The sequence below is a fragment of the Ursus arctos genome, unplaced genomic scaffold (assembly GCF_023065955.2).
Source record: "Ursus arctos isolate Adak ecotype North America unplaced genomic scaffold, UrsArc2.0 scaffold_6, whole genome shotgun sequence".
Taxonomy (NCBI): Eukaryota; Metazoa; Chordata; class Mammalia; order Carnivora; family Ursidae; genus Ursus; species Ursus arctos.
The window spans coordinates 30,390,605-30,416,054 of record NW_026623078.1 but is presented as its reverse complement, the minus strand read 5'-3'; the positions used below and the strand labels follow the sequence as shown (position 1 = coordinate 30,416,054).

The 25,450-nt window shown below is 39.0% G+C and overlaps 1 protein-coding gene across 1 annotated transcript in view; it reads right to left on the bottom strand.

Moving 5' to 3' along the window:
* Nucleotides 1-294: 294 nt before the first annotated feature.
* LY96 (lymphocyte antigen 96) overlaps nt 295-25,450 on the bottom strand; it is a 38,099-nt gene continuing 12,943 nt past the window's right edge. Inside the window, exons 4-7 of the mRNA XM_026495869.4 lie at nt 19,037-19,126; nt 11,880-12,008; nt 3,280-3,332; nt 295-2,538 (exon numbers count right to left, since the gene is read on the bottom strand). Coding sequence (XP_026351654.1) covers nt 2,440-2,538; nt 3,280-3,332; nt 11,880-12,008; nt 19,037-19,126 — 371 coding nt within the window. The 3' untranslated portion in view covers nt 295-2,439. The remainder of the gene's footprint in view (nt 2,539-3,279; nt 3,333-11,879; nt 12,009-19,036; nt 19,127-25,450) is intronic.

The window sequence follows — 25,450 nt, the reverse complement described above, 5'->3', positions numbered from 1 at the left end:
CCTTCACTGTAGTCTGATTAAGCCAACACTAGTCATGCATCCAATCTGGACCAATAACAGTCCCCTAGGGAATGCCTCACACTGGCTGATGTAGCAAGTAAGGATCTTTTCCTAGAGCTCGGGATGTGGCATACACCAGAACGAAATGAGGAAATAGGAAATAGGAACCCCCTCAAGAATTCCAGAGATGTGGAATGCATCATAAGACATCAAGTGCATAAAAAGCATTTACATCAGGCTTATAACGTGTTTACAACAAGTAGTAAAAAGTATCTGCATCAAGTAAATAAAAAGGTCAAGAGACCACTTAATTCAAGGGAAGATCTTAAAGGAGAAAATTTGTGGAGGATGCTTTTGGAGAAAGCTGTGCTGTAAGCTGCCTCCCTAAACCCCTCCCTTAAAGCGTGAAATGGAGCTGGGTAAGGACCTGCCCTCCTACTTCAAACCTTAGTGAGGAGGGATGCCACAGGACCACTCAAGGAGCTTGATATGTCACCTCTACATTTGGGAGGCCTGCAGGTGGAACTGATGTTTACAATATTTAGAAGGCTCTTTATTTGTAACATTATCAAATCACAAATGACTTCCACTCATCAAACATCAACACTCAGTCTTCATCTTATTTAACATATCAGCAGATCAAAAGAGTTGAAACAGTTTCTTCATCTGGCTTCTCATAGATGACCATTCCAAGTTTCCCCCTACCCTCATGGTCACTCCTCTTTCCCTGGCTTCTCCTCACCTCCAACCCCTTGACGACAGAGAACTCCAGGCTCCATCCTTGAACCTGTTATTTCTTATTTTTTCTGCCTACATTTATTTTCCCTATATGTTAACAACTTCCAAATATTCACCTCCAGCCCAGAACTCTCTTCAGATTCATACATCCACTGCCTTTTCAAAGTCTCCACTTGGATATCTAACAGATATCTCAATGTATGCAAATACAAGTTTCTGATTTTTCTCTATAAACCTGCTCCTCTCTGACTTTCCCACCTTAAGCAATGGCAACTCCGTCCTTTCATGTGCTCAAGCAAAAAAGTTGGAATCATCCCTGGCTCATCTCTCTGTCTCATATTTTACATGCATAATAAAATGTTCATTTATCCACTCAACAAATATGGATTCAGAGCAAGCCCAGGCACTATGCTAGGTGCTGAGTCAAGAGTGGTGAGCATAACTGGGCTGACTATACTACTTGGGCTCATGGAGCTTAGTCTAGTGATAGACAATCGAAATAATAACAAAATGAGTGTTAAATACTGGAAGGAAGGGACACAAATCTACAAAACCATACCACAAAGAAAGCTAGCCCTGCCTAGACCAGATAAAGGGGTGGAGCAGAAGGACCTGGGAGAAGGAGAAAATCAAAGGAGACTGGCAACTAGGCTCCATGTTCCATGATTTCTCTATGGTTTTGCTGAGGACTGCCTCTGTTTAGCATCAAAAGTGTAAAGAGTTGCATCCGTACTACCCCCTGATGATTCCCTGAGGAAGTAGCCCCTGAGCCAAGAAAGAGCCGCACCCATTACAGAGGTGAAGGGGTAAGGGCAGGGCAGAGTGGAGGAGCGGAACAGAGGCAGAGGAAACTGTGGCTGAAGATTCTAGAGGGGAAGGACTGTGGCACATTCTGCAACACGGAAAACAAGGGGAGGGTAGCGGTAGAAGAGATTGGAGAGGAAAAGGGTTGCCAGGGCCTGGCGGACTCCCCAAAAGATTCCAACTTTATCGTAAAAGGAATCAGAAGCCACAGGAAGGACTTTGTTTGGTTTCACTTCATTTTGTTCCATTTGCATTGTGGTGACATAACTGGCCATGTATTTTGAAAGTTTTATGGAAACTGTCTTTGTGGAGAATACTTTACCAGAGGCACCTGACCAGGTGCAGAAAGACGAGTCAGGAGGCAGTGGAGTAGATCGGGAGAGCAATGCTGGTAACTTGCCCCAGAGTAGAGAGGCAGGAAATGGGGAGAAGTCAACCAGTGAAGAGATTTCACGACGTGCGTGTTATGGGCTGAATTTTGTCCCTCCACAATTCATACGCTTAAGCCCTCACCCCCAGAGCCTCAGAATGTGACTGGATTTGTAGGTAGCACCTTTAAAGAGGTAATTAAGGTAAAATGAAGTCATTAGGATGGGCTCTAAACCAATGTGACTGGTGTCCTTACAACAAGAGATCAGGACACACACACAGGGAAAACCATGTGAAGACACAGAGAAGGCAGCCATCTACAAGCCGAAGGGAGAGGCCCTAAAAGGAACCAAACCCACCCCTACTTCTATTTCCCATTTCTAGCCTCCACAACTGTGAGAAAACAAATTTCTAATTGTTCAGGCCACCTGGTCTGTGCTATTTGTTATGGCAGACACTAATACACTGTGAAAAAAAAATTAAGTGAACAATAAGACCCCTGAAAAATAAAAATATACTTTATTTATTCTAATTGAAATCAGGGTGGTGTATGATGGTAAAATTCAGACAAAAAAGCATTTCTTCAGGATCTCCAGAGACGGCTTCTGCAACACATCTGTATCGTCCCTAAAACGAGGAATAAGAAATACAAGCAAATAAAATGTTAGCTGCTTCTATTTTGTATGACTTTTATAAGAACTCTTGTCTTAGTAAGAGGAAGCCGTTTAAATTAAATTGGTTATCATTATCTCAGTTTTCTAATGAGATGAAATTTTATATGCTTTTGAATTCAGCGAGCATAAACCTATTTATTTCCCAATTATAAGAGGGACAATTGACAATTTTTTTACAATTTTTTGAAAGTAGCCTGTGAGATTTTCAAACATTCAATATCCATTAGAACAAAATAGGTAAGGAATATCCAATGTTGAAGTTTATTTTAAAAATAATCACCCAAAGTGAAACATGTACAAAATTTCATTGCCAGGGATCTAATGCAAATATCTAAAATTGCATCATGACTATTCATGGAGGCAGTTACTGAGTCACACAGCGGTCTTACAGTGCTTTCACCCAAAGATCATTCCCCATATTAATAACGAGCATTCGTATTCCTTTTAGCCATGTATGTTAGAGGAAAAACATGAAGTAAAAGAGCTTTCTTTTGTGCTATGTTTCCATATTTCTATATCCTACAGAAAGAAGAAATAGCAAAATACCCAAAACTAAATAAAAGTGAAAAACACGGTCTTAAAACACGTTAATGTTGAATAGCTGGTTTTGAAGTTGTGAATGGCTTGTTTGAAATTCTTAGCACATTGTTATTGGAAAAGATTCTTAAGAAAGTACAAATGACTCGAACAATACCTTAGAAAATCGTATTCCCTTGTAGGAGAAGGATACTGCTGTATTCACAGTCTCTACAAACAAAATACAAAATACAAAAAATTATATGGGTCATCATCAGGGGATTTTTTATGTAGTATGGAGTGTACCTTTTACACTGCAGCTGGCAGAGGCAATCCCAAGCAAATTGTAGAAGTGATGAATTTTATATCCTGGCTCATTCTCTGATGGCATCTTCTGCCACCCCAAGCGTCTCTCAGTGTCAGCCCAGATTTCATCCCTCAGGGGATGCAAAATTTTAAGGCCCACTAGTCTCAATAGTGAATGAATGAACAAGCTAATGCTCATAGGCTTCATCCCCAATTCCATATGTGCATATTTAATACGGTTGCTCCTTCAGCAGAGTATCATAGATCTTCCTAGAAGTGGAGAAGAGAGTTGGGAGGCAGCCAGGATACCAAATCTCCTTCCAATCCCACCACTGAGAAGCCTAAGTCGTCACTGTTGAAATGCACGGCCACAGGCCTGGGCCTGCAGAAGCTGTGGGAGACAGTCAGAAGTGCAGGAAAAACCACACTCCACCTACCTAATCAGAAACACCAAAGGAGTGAACTTACAGGATAAGGATAGAAAAGTAGAAATGTTCTGAATCTCTAACAAAAGCAATAGTGGCCAAAAATCTCTTTTAAAGTAATATAAATAGGCAAATGCAAACTATAATGGTTATTGTTCTAACTAGCTAAAGACAATCCTTAATAGCAAATGAATGGATTATGTTTGCTATATATACTTCTATTTTCATATCCTTATTAGAGGTGTTAATACAGTGACATCTTAGTTCTTGAGCTTAGTAATGTGATCATGTCTTCAGGATGTTACGATTTTTCATTCAAGGCCAATCCAATCCAAATTTAATAGTTCAACAAGTATTTATTGAAAGCTACTATTACCAGGGACTGAGGTGACAAGGGCTAGTATACACTGTTCCTTCCTTCAAAGAGTTAACGTCTATTGGAGATACAGGCATGCAAAGAAACCATTCCAAATACAATGCAATGGAAAGATGTAGCAAGGGATAAAAGCAGTACATAGCATTTTTGGTAAGAGTAATAGTTCTGGATCTGAATCTCAGCTCCTCTCCTTACATAGAGTGTGGCGTTGGGCAAGTCACTTAACTTCTCTGTGCTTCGGGAAAATGACAATGGATAATAACACCTATCTCATAGGACTAACATGAAGGCTATATGAGCTAAGACATGTGTGTGCTCAGAACAATGTCTGGCATGTAGCACTCATTAAATGTTATTAACATTTAGGGCACCTGGGTGGTTCAGTCAGGTGGGCAGCTGCAATCAGCTCAGGTCATGATCTGAGGGTCCTGGGATCCCTGCTCAGTGGGGAGTCTGCTTCTCTCTCTGCCCCTCCCCTGGGCTTGTGCTCTCTCTCTCTCTCTCAAATAAATAAATAAAATATTTTTTAAATGTTATTAACATTAAAATGTTATTTATTAGAACATTAAATATTATTCCTTCTCCTTTCTAGACCTTCTTCCCATGGCATCTAGTGAATAATAATGATGTCATTAATATTATCATTGATATTATAATTACTGTTATTCACAAGATGCCATGGAAAGGGAATCTAGAAAAGAGAAGGAAGTGAGTTGAATTGTCATAAAGGATAGGAAGGAAGGAAAAGGACATTCCAGGTGGCAGGAAAAAGAGAAGCAAAGGCAGGAAAGTGAAAATCAGTATGACTAATGCATACACCTGCAAGCGACTCAGCATTATTAAAGCAAAGAAGAAGCAAGAGCGCTAAGAAGGAAACCTGAAGAAGTAAACATAAATGTGCTCAGATTCCACATTTGAGAGAATGGAGGCAATGAAAGAACATCCAAAGGTGTGACATGGTCAGAGTGCGTTTAGAAAGATGGGTCACATGACCATATTGCGAACAGATTTAAGGGGGCACTAAGAGTCAGGGAGACCAGTTAGAGGCCAGGAGGCAGGGACGGCGGTGAAGAGAAGAGGAGGTACACGCCTTCCATGCCCACCAACTCAGGTGCCCTCCCACACAGGCAGATAAAGTTTGTCTCATAAGTCTGCTGCTTTCCTTGAGAGTACTTTTCATAAACTGAATCTTATTTGATTTTCATGACTTAGTTATGATATTGTTTACTAGCTTATAAGCTCCATGAGGACAGGGGCTTTGCTTTGGTCACTTCTCAATCTCCAGCTCCTAGTACCTGGTCCCTGGCTCCCTGGCTCAGCTACATAATTTACAAGGCCCAGTGCAAAATGAAAATGGGGGCCCCTTGGTCAAAAAGCAGGAGAGAGGGGCGCCTGGATGGCTCAGCCATTAAGCGTCTGCCTTCGGCTCAGGTCATGATCCCAGGGTCCTGGGATCAAGCCCCACGTTGGGCTCCCTGCTCAGCAGGAAGCCTGCTTCTCCTCTTATACTCCCCCTGCTTGTGTTCCCTCTCTCACGGTCTCTCTCTGTCAAATAAATAAATAAAATCTTTAAAAAAAAAAAAAAAAGCAGGGAGACATCCTATTAAAGGTACGGAAATATAAAGCTTTTTCCTTTCCTCCGATGTCTCTCTCTAGACTTGCCATATTCTTTATTTGCTACGTAATATCATTTGAAATCAAACAAAATTTTAAATTGCCATTCATCTTTATATTGTGCAATGACAGCTTTAAACCCAAATATTAGAGCTTTTAACTCTGAGGCAGAATCACTGAAATGACACAATTTGTATTTGGTGGCTCATCCCCAGAAGGTATCTCAAGCTGACCGGAGAAAACTAACAAGCTTGGCTCAGGAAATTTGAAAGAAGGAAGAGAAGGTACACCCAGGCATGGAATGATCCAAGGGAATGTTTTCTCGGCACAGAGTGCAAGGTGAGTACAGCCCGAGAGGCTGCTCCATGATGGGGACACCTGCGCAAAGCATGGCCCTCACAGCTGCCTGAGGCTCTCCCTCCTCCATCCTGCCACATGTCTCATGCCTCACATCAGGGAAGAGAAGACAAATCGGGCTTCTTTCCTTCCCATAGGCCTGCTGTCCCACAAGTGACCCTCAAGGGTTTTGCAACCTCCAGGTAACACCTCCATGAGCTACCTGTTGGTGAGGAGGCAGTCCTGCCGCCACCTAGTCACCTACTGAACAAGCCAGTGCTGCCAGCCCAGGTGAGCTGAACATGGCCACATCCCACTTCAGACACTGCAGGGCAGCTTCGCCTAATCCTGACCCTCCCTGCATCCAGGCTCCCCCCAGGTGGCAGGGGTCACTGGCTGTAACTTGGGTGGGGGGTACCATCAGGGCCCAGGATGCCAGCAGAGGACTGGGCAGCAGGGAGCCAGAACCCATGTAGGGGAGCTGCGTGCATGCCCCATGGTCCCATCAGACTTCACTTACAAAACACGCACTCAAAGATACAATTATTAAGAATCTCAAGACTATGATCATGGAATATTAAATTCTAAATGTGAAGCCTTTTCTGAATCCAAGGCCCTGGTTGTGAAGGCAATCCTGAAAACTTTGTGTGAGAGAGGAAAGAAAGGAGATGGATGAGACTTGAGGATTTGAGAAAGAAATCAAGAGTAACTTCGAGATTTCTATCTGGGGAGGCTGCCCAAGCGTTTACCAGTTCAGGTGGGAAGAAGGGGTACTAACCTCTTCTGTAAGATAGTCTTCTTTTCCATTATTTTGTCTCTCTTAGAAAGCTCATATGTTGCTCATATATTCCATTCTATTCTTATGGGAAGTTAGCTTGAAGCTTCTGCCCACACTCAAGAAGCCAGGAGAGAACCAAGGCAGGGGCAGAGGAAAAGAAGATAGAGCCCCTGCTTAGGCCCCTCTCTATTCTTCCCACGCAGCTCACTTGTGGCCCAGCACACTTTTCCTGGCAACCATGTAGAATGCAGAACCTAAGTCTCAGGTGGTGTTATGAGTTGAATTGTGTCCCCCAGAAAGATGTCGAAGTCGTAACCCCCAGTGCCTGTGAACATGGCCTTATTTGGAAATAGCACCTTTGCTAGATGGTCAAGATGAGGTCATTAAGGTGGGCCCTAATCTCATATGACTGTGTCCTTATAAAAAGGGGAAATTTAGACACAGACAGACATGCATAGAGAGAAGATTGTGAAGGGACACGGGGAGAAGATGGCCATCTACAAGGCAAGAATCACCTGGGCCTTTAGAAGCTAGGAGAGCGGCCCAGAACAGATCTTTCCCTCACCCCATCAGAGGGAGCACAGCCTTGCCAATACTTTGATTTGGACTTCTAGCTTCCAGACTGTCAGACAATCATTGTCTGCTGTTCTGAGCCAGCTAGCTTGTCGTGGTACTTTGCTACAGCAACCTTAGCAAGATTCTGGAAACAGGGCTGACAGATAATTAAGTTTAAAATGCCTTTGAAATATCCATTTATTTATATTCAAATGTGTTTTTTTTTTAAGATTTTATTTTATTTATTTATTTGCGAGAGATAGAGAGAGCACGAGCAGGGGGAAGGGGCAGAGGGAAAGGAACAAGGAAACTCCCTGCTGAGCAAAGAGCCTGACACGGGAATTGATCCAAACCCTGAGATCATGACCTGAGCTGAAGGCAGACACTTAACCAACTGAGCCACCTAGGCGCCCCTCAAATGTGTTTTTAAAAGAAACAAACAGGGACGCCTGGGTGGCGCAGTCATTAAGCGTCTGCCTTCGGCTCAGGGCGTGATCCCAGCGTTCTGGGATTGAGCCCCATATCAGGCTTCCCCTCTAGGAGCCTGCTTCTTCCTCTCCCACTCCCCCTGCTTGTGTTCCCTCTCTCACTGGCTGTATCTCTCTGTCAAATAAATAAATAAATAAATAAATAAATAAATAAATAAATAATTAAAGAAACAAAGATATGTGAGTGTGTGTGTGTGTAAGAAGTGGTAATATTATGCATAATTTTTATTTTATTTTTGCTTGCCTATATTTTCTAAATATCATATCCTAAAAATATATGACTTTTGTAACAAATACAAAAAGGAAAATTATTTTAAAAGTAGATATGTATGGTACTTACTAATTTGATTCTCAAATTTTCAAGGGTCTCTTGATAGCATCAGTGCTTCTTAAATCAGAATGCCCTGAGCTCTGAGCCCATATACTCAGCTACCAGATGGACATGTTTATTTGAATGTTCCAAAATTACCTTGAGCTCAATATGTCCAAACCAGAACCCATTGCTTTCTCTTTAAAAATCTGCCCCTTCTTCTGTACTCATCATTTCAGATAATGGCACTTCTGCTAATCCCAGTCACTGGCCCTCTACCAGCCCTTGATTTTACCTGATCTTTGCCTGCCACCTCAAATCAATCAGCATATCCTGCCAATTGTGTCTCCAAATACGCCCTCTCTCTTCTCCTCCCCTCTGCTCCCAGGCTGCCATCTTTGTTCAGTCTTCATTGTGTCTCACACAGCCTCCTGGCTCCTCTTCCTTCCATCCCAGTTTCCTGCCTCGGCCAACCCCCGCCTCCTTCCATATGGACACTAGTTATCTGCAAAACTGAAAATCTCGGTGGGTCATCCCTACCCACTGATGACAAGATGCAGGCCAATATTTTGTGCATGACTTACATGCTTGCTCCTGCCCCCTTTCCTAGGCTCATCTCCAGCAATTCCCCACAGCACATTCTGCTCCAGCTACAAAAAAACTACTCTCCAAATGAACCATATTCTTTCATGGCTAGATGTGTTTGCATATGCTGTTTCCTCTCCAAGGAATGTCCTTCCTCCTCCTCTCTGATGTTCTCAGATTCAAGACTTTAATAACATACTTTCTGTAACCTTATCTGAGTTCTGTCACAGCAAATTGATAACTATATAGTTAAAACTAGGAGCATTTAATTCTATTGGCATTTATGACATTTCATTATAATTTTTGTTCCCATGACTGTCTTTCCCAGAACAGAGGGACCTTCTGATGAGGGAGACCCTATCATTCAACTTTGGATCACTAGAGCCTAAATCATGATTTGCTCAAATTAGGTTCAACAGATGTTTGTAGAAGAAAATGAGGGAGGGAGGGAAAAGCCAGCAGACTGGGTTGAGTCTGACACACCTTAGGTCTCAAGAAAGTGAAATTTTAAAAATTCAGATAAAATGTCAACATAATCTCACAGAAATTAGGTGGGATTGTGAAACAGTTATTTAAAAAACAATGACAACAACATTAATCTTCCAAGAGGGTTTGTTTGTTTGTTTGTTTGTTTGTTTTCAAAGAGAAAGCATGGTATAGTGGAAGAGTGAGTCTTAAGAGTCATGAGGCTACTATTACTAGTTCTCCAAATGACCAATGACACATCACTGAATCACTCTAGGCATCCGTCTCCTCACTTGTAAAAATGACAGGACTGTTAAATCAGGAACAAAAGGACTCCTATTACCCACCTGAGTATTTATTATTCGATAACCATACTTCCTGAATTCTCATTCTGAGCACTGTACTAACCTTTTTTATATGCATTTTCTAATTATATCCTTAAAATCATATACAATAGGTTTCACTGTCCCCATTTTATAGATGAGGAAAATGAGGCCGATAGAGGTTAAATAACACACCCAAGGCCACATTGTTGGTAGGTGGAAAGGTTGGGACAGAGACTTAGGTCTTTTCAACTCTGAGCCCAGACTTCGAAACAATGCCAGTTCCATTATTTGCATATGGTTTGGGGGTGGCAGACAAGTCAGAGCTGTGGAGAGATGGTTGGCTAGGAGATTTATCTCGAAACTTCACTGGCAAAAAACCCCTGATGTACATAGGAACAATTTTCTTAATGACTGCTAGAAAATGTATAATCAAACTGATAAAAATGTCAAAGCCAGTATAAGCCTGATATGAATTTTTATACTACTCTCATTCCATTAATTCCCAGCCCTTATTTTCCATTTTTTTGTCCCATCCATATCTAATCTATGCTATGTTGCTAAATTTAATGTATTCATGTAAACTACCTAATTTCTTTTTTTTTTTAAGAGAGAGAGAGAGCTGGGGGTGGGGGGCGGTTCAGAGGAAGAGAGAGAGAGAGAATCCCAAGCAGACTTCCCCTGAGCAGGGAGCCTAACGCAGGGCTTGATCTCACCACCCTGAGATCATGACTTGAACCTAAATCAAGAGTCAGATGCTTAACTGACTGAGACAGCCAGGCACCCCTACCTAAAACCCTTTTTTTAAACAAAAGAGGGCACAGGTTAATGGTAACTAATTGTATAGGAAAATATTCAACAGCAATAGTAACTTTAAAATGTTAATAAAATAATTGGTTTTTTTTTAACCTAATAGTTTTTTTTGAAACTTCTTCTTCTTTTTTTTTAGATGATAATGTCCCCTGTTAACAAGACAGAGATTAAACTACTGTACATACACATTGCTGGTGATATAATGTATAAATTGATACATTGCTTTAGAAAAGGGATTTGGCCTATGTAAACAAAACCACAAATACAGTCAACCCAGTTAAGCTCAGATATTTCCCTAGCAGTTAAATGTAACTCCTTGCAAACATATTCAGATATAAAATATGAAAAAAATTATATACAGATAAATATTTATTATAATATTATTTATAATAGTAAAAATATCAGAAGGAAACTAATGTCCAACAGGAGAATGGTTCAATAAACCAGAGCATACCCAATAAGGGAGATGTTTCATTATGTAATGTTTATACTTTGGTTTTTGAACCACATGGCTCATCTAGTCAAACAATTGAATACAATAATTTTTAAAAAGAAAATTATTGGGTCACCTGGCTGGCTTAGTTGGTAGAGCATATGACTCTTGATCTTGGGGTTGTAAGTTCAAGTCCCATGTTGGGCGTAGAGATTACTTAAAAATAAAATCTTAAAAAAAAAAAAAACTGTTATAGCTAGTATACTTATAAGTACATAAGCAATGTACATACATTGAAAAATCAGAAAGAGACATTCCAAAATGTTTTTAGAAATATGACTCTGTGATATTTTTATTGTTTATACTTTCCAATTTTTGGTAATGTGATAGTAAAATATTTATAAACATTTAAACTATTTAAAATACTAGTTTAAAATTATTAAGGAAAAATTTATGAGTTTGCAATAAGTAACCTTTAAGGTCCTAAGTTCTGAAATTTTATTATTCTCTGAATAACATCAATGTGGAAAAAAGTGAGGGAAGACATTGAGGAAAACACTGTAGAAAAATCTAGTGAGGTTTTTTTTTTAATAAATTTTTTTTTAATTCCTTTTTTTTCTTTCCCCTCTGATTCCACCAATCCTGTTCCCTTGGTTATGGTTCAGTGAGTTTCTATAAAAAATAATAAGTGTAGTGTTTAGAAAAAGGGATCATAACCAATGGTAAATGTATAATATTAATCTGAACAAGGTAAAAATTTTAATATACCTTCAAACACACTTAAATAAGTACCATCTTCATATAACTCAATGACATAATTGTAAAATGTTGTTTAAACTGCTAAAAGTAAAAATTTTGGATGAAAAAAATTATTAGAAAAGGAATTGCACATTTTCAGAGCATTTCATATTCAGAACATTCTCATAAACTATTATGTTCCATTCTGAAAATAATATGAATTGAATGCTTACCTCCCTTCAGAGCTCTGCAGAAAGAATAAACATCATCAGATCCTCGGCAAATAACTTCTTTGCGCATTGGAAAATGCATGGAGTTAAAAGATAAATAGAGTTTGAAATATAATTTTTTAATATCTCTTCCTTAAAAAGAAAAAAAAATCCCATTAGTCCTTCAAATAATAGATTCTTTTATAAATAATAATTAACCTTTACTGTACACTTAAAACGTGCCCAGCACTTTTCCTATATTATTTCATTTAATCATCACAACAACTTACCATGTGGGCATTGCTATCCCTGTGTAACAGTTGAGAAAACTGAAGTTCTAAGAGGATAATTAGTAAAATGTAACCAAACAGGATATTCCACAGTAAGAATTACGTATGCTGTGCCTGAAAAGAGAGGAGCCTATATTTTTGAGAAAACTATCAAATGGAAATGTAAAATTTTCAGTTCTAATTATAGTTCTGCTAGGAAGTTCAAAAAAAAAGAAATGAAAAGGAAAGGAAATGAGGATAATCAACTCATGCCCATTTTTTTAAGAGTTTTGATGAAAGAGTTCTTGGAGACTAAAACAACCTTTTGATTAAAAATTACATGAGTTAAAAAAAATTACATGAGTTATCTTTTTAATTTCTTATGGTCTCCCTAGTACCATTTAACATGGAAAATTCCAGTAAATACTGCATTTTGCTCCACAATTCCAATTTATTCAGTTGGTCCAACTGGAAAATATGTATAATCTTTTTTATAATAAAAATAACTATTGTGAGGCTCTAGGCTGGCTCAGTGGGTAGAGCATGTGACTCTTGAAGGCAGGGTCATGAGTTTGAGCCCTATATTGTGAGTGTAAAGATTACTTTTTAAAAAAATATTGCAACTACTATGTCGCTGAAAATATTTTCCTGATAAAGTCACCATGACTCATTGTAGTCATAATCAAAAGAAAAATTTTCCACCTTTAACCTGAACTTGGTATGCTTAACAGAAATGCCATCTCCTTCCTCAATACTCCTTCCTTTGGTATTGGTGCTACCATTCTCTTCTGGTTGTCCTCCAACGTCTCTGACTCCTTCTCCTCATTGGCTTCTCTTTCTTGGGGTTGTATCCTCAGTTCTCAAGTTTTACTGTGCACATACTCCCTGGCTCTAGGTACCACATAGGGTGATAATTCCTAAATCATCATCTTTAGTCTCAACCTTTCTCCTGAGCACCTGTCCCACATATGCATTCAATATCTCTACTCAAATGTTGCTCATTGTCTCACCCAACAGATCCAAAATTGACTACCTCATCTTCATCACCATATAGGCATTAGAATTTGCGATCCCAATAAATCTTACTAGGCTCCTTTTCATCCCCATCATCACTCTCCTAATGCAGGCCCTCATTACCCTGAGCCTAAAGTACCACCAAAATTCCTCATTTGTTTCCACTTCTCCACTTTCAGGGTAACGTGTGGAAAAGAACATCATAGGGTGTGTTTCAAACAGTGGTTCCATGGTCCACTCCATGAACTTTGGCCTACACCACTCCCAAAGTAGGGATAGGTGTAGAAGTTGAAGAACTGTTTTCACGGGGAATTCCTTGAGACATGGGCATATGGCAGTACTGCTGTGGTACCAGTGATGATTCAGGACAATGAAACTTCTTTCATTTTTCCATGAAACACAGTGTGATTCCAGTCTTCAATGACTCCAAGAAAGGAAGTGCTGCTTTGACATCTCAGTAGTTTACACCTTGAGAAGCTTCTTGCCCTTGGACATCACTATGGTCATTTTAGGCACATGAACAATAGACAAAGTGAGATACCACTTGTATGGCTCAGTAAGCCAGGGATACCAATGTGGGTATCAGAGTGAGAGACAAGAAACACGGTAGCTACATGCAGTAACAAGACTGTTTTTGAGCTCAGCTAACACAACTCCAAGAACTTTCAGATATAACTTTGAAGGAGGCTTAAAGTCCAGCTTTATTTGTTTTTTTATTAATCAGTTAATAGTATACAAATAATTTACTAGCAAAGCTATAAATCTCAAAATAAATAATTTCCATCCGCAACCTATTTTTGATTCAAGTTCTTATAGCTCTTATTGAATTTAAGTAGCTATAGTCCCATAAAAATAATGTTGATTTCTATGGATATGGCCCCACACTTATACAGACATTCCAATACATTCTAGGGAAACTCGGGTCATAATTATAAAGCAGTACAAAAATATGACTAAATAATCGATGAAAGCAGGAGCTGATTCTTCGAAAAGTTCAACAAAATTGATAAACCTTTAGTCAGACTCATCAAAAAAAAAAAAAAAAAGAGAGAGAGAGAGAGAGAAGGGACTCAAACCCAGAAATGAAAGAGGAGAAATAACAAGCAACACCACAGAAATACAAATGATTATAAGAGAACATTATGAAAAATTATATGCCAACAAACTGGACAACCTAGAGGGATGGATAAATTCCTAGAAACATATAACCTTCCAAAACTGAATCAGAGAGAAACAGAAAATTTGAAAAGACCAATTACCAGCAATGAAAATGAATCAATCAAAAAACTCCCAACAAACGAAAGTCTAGGGCCAGATGATTTCACAGGTGAATATAAGCAAACATTTTTTTAAGAAGTTACCTATTCTTCTCAAACTATTCCAAAAAATACCAGCCATAAAAAAAAATCAAAATCTTCCCATTTGCAACTACGTGGATGGAACTAGAGGGTATTATGCTAAGTGAAATAAGTCAATCAAAGACAATTATCATATGATCTCATGGATATGCAGAATTTAAGAGACAAGGCAGAGGATCATAGGGGAAGAGAGGAAAAATGAAACAAGATGAAACCAAAGAGGGAGACAAACCATAAGAGACTCTTAATCTTAGGAAATAAACTGAGGGCTGCTGGAGGGGAGGGGGGTAGGGAGATGGGGTTACTGGTAAACATTGGGGAGGGTATATGTTGTAATGAGCACTGGGTATTATATAAGACTGATGAAACAAATAACACATTATATCTTAATTTAAAAAAAAATTCCAAAAAATAGAAGAGGAAGGAAAGCTTCCAGATTCATTTTATGAGGCCAGCACTACTCTGACACCAAAACCAGATAAAGACAGTACAAAAAAAGGGATCTATGAGTCAGTATCTCTGATGAACATAGATGTAAACATCCTTAACAAAATATTAGCAAACCAAATCCAGCAACACATTAACAAATCATTCATCATGATCAGGTAGGACTTATTCCAGGGATACAAGAGTGGTTCAGTATTCACAAATCAATCAACATGATACATCACATTAACAAGAGAAAGAATAAAAACTATATGATCATTTCGATAGATTCAGAAAAAGCATTTGACAAAGTACAACATCCATTCATGGTAAAAACTCTCAACAAAGTAAGGTTTAGAGGGAACATACCTCAACATAATAAAGGCCATATATGAAAAACCTATAGCTAACATCATACTCAATGGGGAAAAACTGAGAGCTTTTCCTCTAAGATCAGGAACAAGATAAGGATGTTTACTCTCACCACTTTTATACAACATAGTACTAGAAGTCCCAGCCACAGCAATCAGACAACAAAAAGAAATAAAGGGCATCCAAATTGGTAAGGAAGAACTAAAGCTTTCACTCTTTGCAGATGACATGATATTATATAAAGAAAACCCTAAAGACTCCACCAAAAAACTACTGGAATTGATAAATGAGTTCAGTAGAGTTACAGAATAAAAAATTAATATACAGAAATCTATTGTATTTCTATACACTAATAATAAAGTAGCAAAAAGAGAAATTAAGAAAACAATCCCATTTACAATTGTACCAAAGAATAAAATACCTAGGAATAAACTTTTCCAAAGAGGTGAAAGACCTATACTCTGAAAACTATAAAACACTGATGAAAGAAATTGAAGGTGACACAAACAAATGGAAAAATATTCCATGCTCATGGATTGGGAGAACGAATATTGCTAAAATATCTATACTATCCAAAGCAATCAACAGATTTAATGCAATCCCTATGAAAATACTAAAACCTTTCTCACAGAAATAGAACACATAATCCTAAAATTTGTATGGAACCACAAAAGACCCCAAATAGGCAAAGCGATCTTGAAAAAGAACAAAGCTGGACATATCACAATTGCAGATTTCAAGATATACCACAAAGCTGTAGTAATTGAAAGAGTATAGCCCTGGCACAAAAATAGACACATAGATCAATGGAACAAAACAGAGAGCCCAGAAACAAAGCCACAGTTGCCTGGTCCATTACTCTATGACAAAGGAGGCAAGAATATACAACGGGAAAAAGACAGTCTCTTCAACAAATAGTATTGAGGAAACTGGATAGCCACATGCAAAAGAATGAAACTAGAACACTTTCTTATAACACACACAAAAATAAACTCAAAGTGGATAAATACCTAAATGTAAGACCCGAAACCTTAAGATTCCTGGAGGAAAACAGGCAGTAATCTCTTTGACATCAGCCGTAAAACATTTTTTCTAAATATGTCTACTTTGACAAGGGAAACAGAAGCAAAATTAAACTATTGGGACTACACCAAAATATAAAGCTTTTGCACAGCAAAGGAACCCATCAACAAAACAAAATGGCAACCTGAATGGGAGAAGATATTTGCAAATGATAGATTCAATAAGGGATTAACATCCAAAATATATAAAGAACTTATACAACACCACCAAAAAAACACAAATAATCCAATTTTCAAAATTTGACTAAATAATTCTTTTGTACCGAATTAATATAATGTTATAAAAATGTCATATTTAGTGAATGGTGAGGTACTCAAATCTCCCTTTCAAAGAACCTGCTGGGAGAAGGAGGGTAGTTGGCAGACAGCCTTTAGCTGCCGCACCTTCAGATCTCTCTCCAAAATCATCCAGAAGCCAAACTCCTATATTGCTCCTATTATGACCAAGGCTGCCCCTGTAATAACCAAACACCACAAGGACACTATTAACCAAACCACCTCCGCCTGTCATGAGACACTTGTGATGTGACAAGCAATCTTTGCTCTAAGGCTCTCCACGGACCTGGCACAGAGTACCCCAGGGATGCGTTTTGGTCTGATGACCACCTTACCAAATAGTTCTTCCTTTCCTCTCTCATTTCAAAGATATCAGACTTGCACGTTAATCTGAATTCTCTCCTTGCTTACTCTGGCTTCCTCTTCACTTTATTTTTCCCAGCACTTCCCCCAATAAATCTCTTGTATGTCTAATTCCTTTTTAGTATCTTCTTTTCAGAGAAACCCAAGTACACAGTATTGTAGTATTACTTCAGCCTAGAGGAATACATTCTGTCTGGGGGGGGGGGGGGGGCGGTGGGTAAGGGCAAGAGGTTCACTTGAAAATGAGGTCATTTGTTATGTAAATAATCACTTCTGCCAAACATGGGGGGTGGGGGTGGATAAAGCACATCACATAAAGCAGAAAACAAAACCTGAGAAAAGGAAAAAATTGTAGAACTTTGGCCAGGCAAAAACTTATATTATTTCTTTCACCTTTGACCAAGAAAGTGGAGTGAACAGAGTTGATTATCCTTTCTTCTGTGCTACCACTGAGCCTTAATGCTATCATTTCACTTATCATACCATATTATCTACAGATCTCTCTCTCCTATTGCACTGATTCTTGAAGGTCAAGAAAACATCTTATTTATCAATGAATTCCAAAGACCTATCACAATACTTGAAATATACTATGCATTTCTAAGTTTTTTTTTTTTTTAAAGATTTTATTCATTTGACAGAGAGAGAGACAGCCAGCGAGAGAGGGAACACAAGCAGGGGGAGTGGGAGAGGAAGAAGCAGGCTCCTAGTAGAGGAGCCCAATGTGGGGCCCGATCCCAGAATGCCGGGATCACGCCCTGAGCCGAAGGCAGACGCCCAACGACTGAGCCACCCAGGCGCCCCATTTCTAAGTATTTTTAATGAATACGTGAATACAGAGACAAAGTTTCAAAATACTGTTTAAACAATTAGGTTCAGGGAAATTAAAACACAAGTTTATTGTCTATATTTCTGGGTTTTCAGCTGTCTTTTGTCTTGTAAACTGAAGAACTAAAATTGGGGGAAATGTTTAAGTTTATTTATGTGAAAGCACTTTGTAAAGTATAAGCTCCAAATATAAGTTAGTAGTAAATGATGCCGGTGGTGATGAAAACAACAATGATAATGATGATGGTTAGAGCTGAAGTTTCCTAGGACTTATAGGCAACAGAGCTGACTAGGAGGAGAGGAAGAACATTTTGTATGTTTTCACAGACACTCATCCATCCTGGTGCTATCACCATTACCCAACTTCATTTTTACTAAGCTGATGATTACAAGTGAAATCATAGAGAGGAAAAACAAGAAACAGCACAAAACAAGCCAAAAAGCTGCCTTCTTTCATCCCATAATCATCATGGTTTTTTTTTAGAAAGGTCATCTTTAAAAAAAAAAAAAGTTGTGGCTCGCTCATATACAGATCTTTGATTAGTGGAAACCCAGCTTTACTTATGAGCTGAATAGTTAATGGTTGACAAAGGATACACCTATTAGATTTTTAGAAGTCTCGAGTTATTTCCATTTTTACCCCCACGCCATACGTAATCCCCTCTCCCATGAGTGTGAGCTAGCCTAGTGGCTTGCTTCTAACAAACAGCATACAGCAAAGGTGATAGAGTGACACTTCCATGATTAGCCTACATTAGATTGTGACTTGGATCTTGTTAGCTTGCCCCTTCTGCTGGCTTTGATGAAGCAAGAAGCCATGTTGAAAAGGCCCTTATGGCAAGGAACTGAGTGCTGTCCAACAGCCAGACAGGAAATGAATACTGTCAACAACCACGTGAGCTTAGAAGTGGACCCTTCCCTACCTGAACATTCAGAAGAGACTCCAGTCCTGGCTGACACCTTAATGGAAACCTTGTGGGAGAGCCTGAACCAGACAAACTAAGCCATATCTAGGCTACTGACACACAAAGACTGAAAGATAATAGATGTGTAGTGTTTTAAGCCAGTAAAATTGTGGTATTTTTCACATAGAAATAGAAAACCAATACATGTACATTTAGAACACAATCATTTATCATTAATACTTCTTGAACCCTTTTCACTGAATTACAAAAAGAAAACATTGAACTTACGTGGAACGTAGGAAAGATGCAAATATCCCCTGCTTCCCTTCAATGTTATACAGGGTTTAGGATCTATCGAAATAGGAACTTTCATGTTATCTAAATGGAAGAACAAAGATAATGTCAATAAATTATTACAAATCATTTCCAGTAAGTAGAGTATTCTGAATATCATTCCCCAAAAGATGCCATTGAAATCATGTAATGAGAAAAACTGAGGATGGTTAAAACCATCCCCCTCCCTGGAGGGGTGACATCAACAAAATGGCAGAGTAAGAAGTCCAAGACCCCTCTTCCCCTCACAAACATACCAATTCAGTAACAACTCATGGACAAATTCCCTTTGCAAGAAATCAGAAACTAATTGAAAGTTTCCTGTATCCCAGGAGAACGTGAAATCAGACTCACCAAAGTCAGTAGAGGACAGCCTTTTACCAGAAACCCTCATCTGGCACAGCACAATCAGGAAAAGATCCCCTAGCTCCCAGCTTCACTCGGGAAGCAAGAGGTTGGCTCATGTATCCATTGCCCCAAGTTTCCCATGGGGAATACCCAAAGGAATGACAAATTAGAAAGTCTCAAGAGACTTATAAGTAATAAAGAGATTGAATAAGTAATAAAAAATTTCCCAACAAAGAAAAGCTTAGGACCAGATGGCCTCACAGGTAAATTCTACCCCCCAACATTTAAATGAGAATTAATACTGATCCTCAAACTCTTTCAAAATATTGAAAGGGACCATTTCCAAACTTATTTTATGAGCCCAGCATTACCCTGATACTAAAACCAGACAAAGGGGTGCCTGGGTGGTTCAGTCGGTTAAAGCATCTGCCTTCAGCTCAGGTTGTGATCTCGGGGTCCTGGGACGGAGCCCCCCATCGGGCTCTCCTTTCAGCAATGAGTCTGCTTCTCCCTCTCCCTCTTTGCTCTCTCTCACTTTCACTCTCTCTTAAATAAATAAATAAATAAAATCTTCAATTTTAAAAACCAGACAAAGACGCCACAAGAAAACTACAGGCCAATATCTCTAATGAATGTAGATGCAAAATTCTATAGGATGAAGGATAAAAATCATATGATTATCTCAATAGATACAGAAAATGCATTTGACAAAATTTAACACCCTTTTGTGATAAAAACTCTCAAAAATTAGGATTACAGGAAATGGCCTCAACATAATAAAAACCATATATGAAAAGTCCATAGCTAACATTACACTCAACGGTAAAAAACTGAAAGGTTTTCCTCTAAGATTAGAAAGAAAGCAAGGATAACCACTCTTTACATAGCACCAGAAGACCTAGTCAGATCAATTAGGCAAGAAAAATAAATAAAAAGCATCCAAATCGGAAAGGAAGAAGTAAAATTTTCCTTGCCCATGATTTCCTTTTTTTTTTTTAAGATTTTATTTTAGGACACCTGGGTGGCTCAGTCAGTTAAGCTACCAGTGTCCTGGGATCGAGCCCCGTGTTGGGCTCCCTGCTCCGTGGGAAGCCTGCTTATCCCTCTCCCTCTACCTGCCGCTCCCCCTGCTTGTGCACGTGCACTTTGTCAAGTAAATAAATAAAATCTTTAAATAAATAAATAAATGAATAAGTAAATAAAAATGTGGCCTATACATACAGTGGAATACTATTCAGCCTTAAGAAAAAGAAGGAAATTTTGCAATATGCTACAACACGGATGAATCCTATGAACATTATGCTAAGGGAAATAAGCTGGTCATATAAGGACAAATACTGCATCATTCCACTTACATGCAGTATCTCAAATAGTCAAATTCATAGAACCAAAGAGTAGAATAGTGGTTGCTAGAGGCTCAGGGAGCGGAGGAGATAGGGAATTACTAAGCAACGGGCATAAAGTTTCAATCAAGCAAGATGAGTAAGTTCTAGAGCTCTGCTGTATGACACTGTGCCTACAGTCAACAATATTGTGTTCTACACTTAACCACTGAAGAGGGTAGATCTCATGTAAAGTGTCCCTACCACAGTAAAATAGGTTTTAAAATACTGCATAAGTACAGAAAAGAAACCTCCCATAATAGATTCGTGTTTTAACACCCTAATATTGTTAAGGTGGAGGTTGAAGATACTGAATTAGTTTAAATGGTGTGAAGGAAAAAAACTCCCCCCAAAATATTTTCATAACATTACTTGTTCTATTTTGGAACTTTTTAACCGTTTCCCGTCGACACTGCTCTCCTTTTATCCACTCTCTTCACGCTGTGTATGTTCCATTGGTTCAAAATAGAAAATATACATCAAGTACTTAGAGATCTGGTAAATGTTAAGTGAGTGAATAAACGAATGAATAAGCTAATGAACAGTCTTCCTGCAGTAGGAGTTTCAAGAACGGTATAGAAGAAGAGTTCATAGGGGCGCCTCAGTTGCGCAGTCATTAAGCGTCTGTTTTCGGCTCAGGGCGTGATCCTGGCGTTCTGGGATCAAGCCCCACATCAGGCTCCTCCGCTGGGAGCCTGCTTCTTCCTCTCCCACTCCCCCTGCTTGTGTTCCCTCTCTCGCTGGCTGTCTCTCTCTCTCTCTGTGTCAAATAAATAAATAAAATCTTTAAAAAAAAAAGAAGAAGAAAAAGAAGAAGAGTTCATAAAAGCACTGAGAAGGAGGGGAGAGAGATGATACCAGGCTTGTGTGGATTTGTCCCTGAATGCAACCATTAAAATTAATGTTAGGGACTCCTGGGTTGCTCAGTCAGTTAAGTGTCAGACTCTAATGGTTTTGGTTCAGGTCATGAATCTCAGGGCTATGCAATCCAGCCCACAAGGGGCTCTGTGTTCAGCGCAGAATCTGCTTGAGAGTCTCTCTCTCTCTCCCTCTCCCTTTGCCCCTGTGCTGCTCATGCTCTCTAAATAAATAAATAAATAAATAAATAAATAATCTTTTTAAAAAATTAATGTTAACATCTCTCATTCAATTAATTGAGTTTACTTGCAACAAAATTCCCATAGAATGAATTATATTAACAGTCATTTCACCTAATCATGGATGTTCACAAACATTTGACCAACAGATGTTCATCCCTTAATGGTTTATGACCAAAGAAAAAATGCCCAATTCGCAACACAGATGGGTTCTGAGGGCATTATGCTAATTCAGACAGAGAAAGACAAACACTGTATGATCTCTCTAATATGAGGAATCTACAAAACAAAACACTAAATTTATAGATACAGAGAAGAGATTGGTGGTTGCCAGAGGTGGGGGATGGGCATGGACAAAAATGGGTGAAGGTGGTCCGAAGGTATAACCTTCCAGTTACAAAATAAGTAAATCCTGAGATGTAATATACAGCATGATGACTATAGTTAACAAAACTGTATTGTACATTTAAAAGTTGCTAATAGAATATATCATCAAAGTTCTCATCATAAAAGAAAATTTGTAACTATGTGTGGTGATGGATGTTAACCAGATTTACTGTTGCAATATACACATATATCTGTCTTTTTGTACACCTGAAACTAATAAAATGTTATATGTCAAGTTTATCTCAATTAAAAATGTACAGAAGTGGTTGAGTAAGTAAATTTGTATACCTATATATTAAATTAATATGCAGTCATTAAAATGAATTTTTAGAATATTTAATGACATAGATGTATTATTAAGTTTTAAAAACATGGTTACCCAATAGTATATACAGTATGATTCTGGTTTTATGGTTTTTAATATACGCCTTTATATATCTAAAAGAGTATTCACCAAAATTAGAATATTGACAGTGGTCAACTCCATCGTGACAGGCTTAGGTTACCTTATGTCTTCATTTTCACCTGTATTTTCAAAGATTTGCATAATTAATACCCATCATTACCTTTCTTAGGAATAAAAAGGTTGTTATGGTATTGAAATGTGGGCATTTTCATATGCATTACCAAGCATAGTGTAATGTGTATCTTCTTTCCCAGCCATATCCTTGTAGAAAATCCTCAGAGCAAGCCAACCAAAGACTCTGGAGAAGAAGCTAAGAATAAGTTAAAAGCAGTGAATCACCAGAGTCGTGTTACTAAGGGCAATTTTCTATTTCCAATTAAGGATTCTGCATGTCTGAAGTTGTCTGATTATGATGACAACATCAACAACTCAATTCAACCAGATAAATGTTTAGAGAGCCCCTGTGGGTGCTCAGTGTTGGGCCAGGAATCAGAGCAGGGTGGCCAGGGGGCAGGGGTGTTAGAGCGTGGAGAACAGAGATATGAGACTTAGTTTTCACATCAGGAAGTCTATGATTTTTCTGGGAAGATAAGATCAACATCCAAACAATAATTAGATGTAAGAATCAAAAGATCATATAGCACTGTATGGAATGTGATTTTATTATTTACAAGGAACTACTGGAAGACAGCTTCATTACTTTAAAGTCACCATGTATGTGATAAAATCCTCTATTTGGTTTGTTACAGAAAGTGGTGACCTGTTTTAACAAACGCACAGCGCAAGAAGCTCCTATTTCCCCTGCAACCATAAAAATCAGCATTGCTAATCCAACATAGCGCTTTCCCACTGAGCTCTGCCTCAGAATCCTTCTTAATCCAACATTCCAGGCAACTGCAGTTGGCAGTGGAAATGAAACCAGTGCCCGTCTGAGTGTTGGCATTAAGTATTCTCGGAGGTCTAGGGAGGAAATGTTGGCTGGAGTTGAACCATCATAGCACTTCATTTTACCTCTTTGGTGGAATTCTGATACATAAATATGTGGTCCCTTTTGACAGGAATGCCCTTGTCATCCTCAGTCTAGACATTCCTTCTCCTCCTTCAAAATGTATTCAAATATCATCAACACTGTTAAGCCTTCCTGGACTCCTCCACACCTCCCCACGCCCACAAGTCACAAACACACTATCATTCATAGCCCTTGACCGTCTTTCAGCGGTCATTTGTAAATCTTTATTACAACTATTCATTTACATATCTGTCTTCTTCATAAAGATAGCACCAGCCTTCAGGGCAGGAAGGATGTCTCATTTGTTTTTCATATCTCTGGTAGGTAGCACAGTGCTGGGCACACGGCAGATAACAAATGTGTGGCACCTATTTGCTTGGCACCTATTTTGTGATGAACATCTCTTTACGCACTAAAGAAACAACAATCAGCAAGAAGTCATGGGCCCTGCTCTTGAGAAATGTACATGCTAATAAGAAAATCAAAGAGAGTCATGGGACAAAGAGCGAGTGCATGGTGGAGACAGAGGAGTGGGGCGCGGAGCTGGTGGAGACACTTCAACTGCATTACTCAGGGAGTGATGGGAAGGAACCAGGCCTGTGGAAACTGGAGAAGAGTGTTTTAACCAGAAGGATTTCTAGTAAGTGCAGACTCGGAGGTGAGATGACTTTGATATGTTCGAGCAACAACAAAAACACGCACATACAGACAGGCACAAACATGTGCAAAGACTATTATGTGAGATACCTGCAGTAAGCAAATTCACAGGGACAGAAGGTAGGGTGGAAGTTACCAGGAACTAGAGGGACGGAGAAATGGGGTATTAGTGTTTAATGGGTACAGAATTTCTGCTCAGGATTATGAAAATTCTGGAAAGGGATAGTGGTAATGATCACACAACACTGTGAATATCCTTAATGCCGTTGAACTGTACACTTAAAGATGGTTAAAAGGGTAACTTTGATGTGTGTTACATTGGTAATATAAACAATGATAATAATAAAGGCCAGTGTGGACGGCAAATAATGAGAGAGGGTGGGCGGGAATCACAGGGAGCAGACAAGTAGGCAGGGGCCATCTGGAGGGGTCTGGGAGGTCTTGGTATAAAGTTGGGACTTCACTCTAATTGTGAAGTGTGAAGTGTGAAAAGCCACTGGAAAGTTTTAAGCAAGAAGAGTGACATTGTCTGACTTATTTACATTTTCAAAAGACCTCCCTGGTCTCTGGGTCAAGAGCAGATTTTACGGGGTAAAGAATCGAAGTGGAGAGAGGACAATCTGAGAGACTGCTGCAGAGGCCAGAGGAGAAATGAGGGGTATGAGTGGTGAGCAGAGGACAGTGAGAAGTAGTTGGCTTGAGAACATATTCTGGAGATAGTGAAAATGGGAATCACCAACACACTGAGTGTGGGGGATAAGGAAAAGAGATAATTAAAGGATACCCCTGGTCGGGGGCCTAAAGAATTAGGTGGATGATGAGATGGGAAAGACAGGAAAAAGGTGGCTCAGCTTGGCATAAGTCAAGCTCCAAATAGTTATTGGGCTTCCCAGTGGCCATGCTGAGCTCATAGAATAAATGAATAAATCCTCGTGTTACAGTTACTCCCCCTACTACACACGAGACAAAAGCCAGAAGTTCCTTGAGGTTCCGGCTATATCTCACATAACCTTTGCATTCTAAGTGTTCTTAGCATAATAACTAAACTCAATGCCTATTAAATAAAACTTGTTAAACTGAATT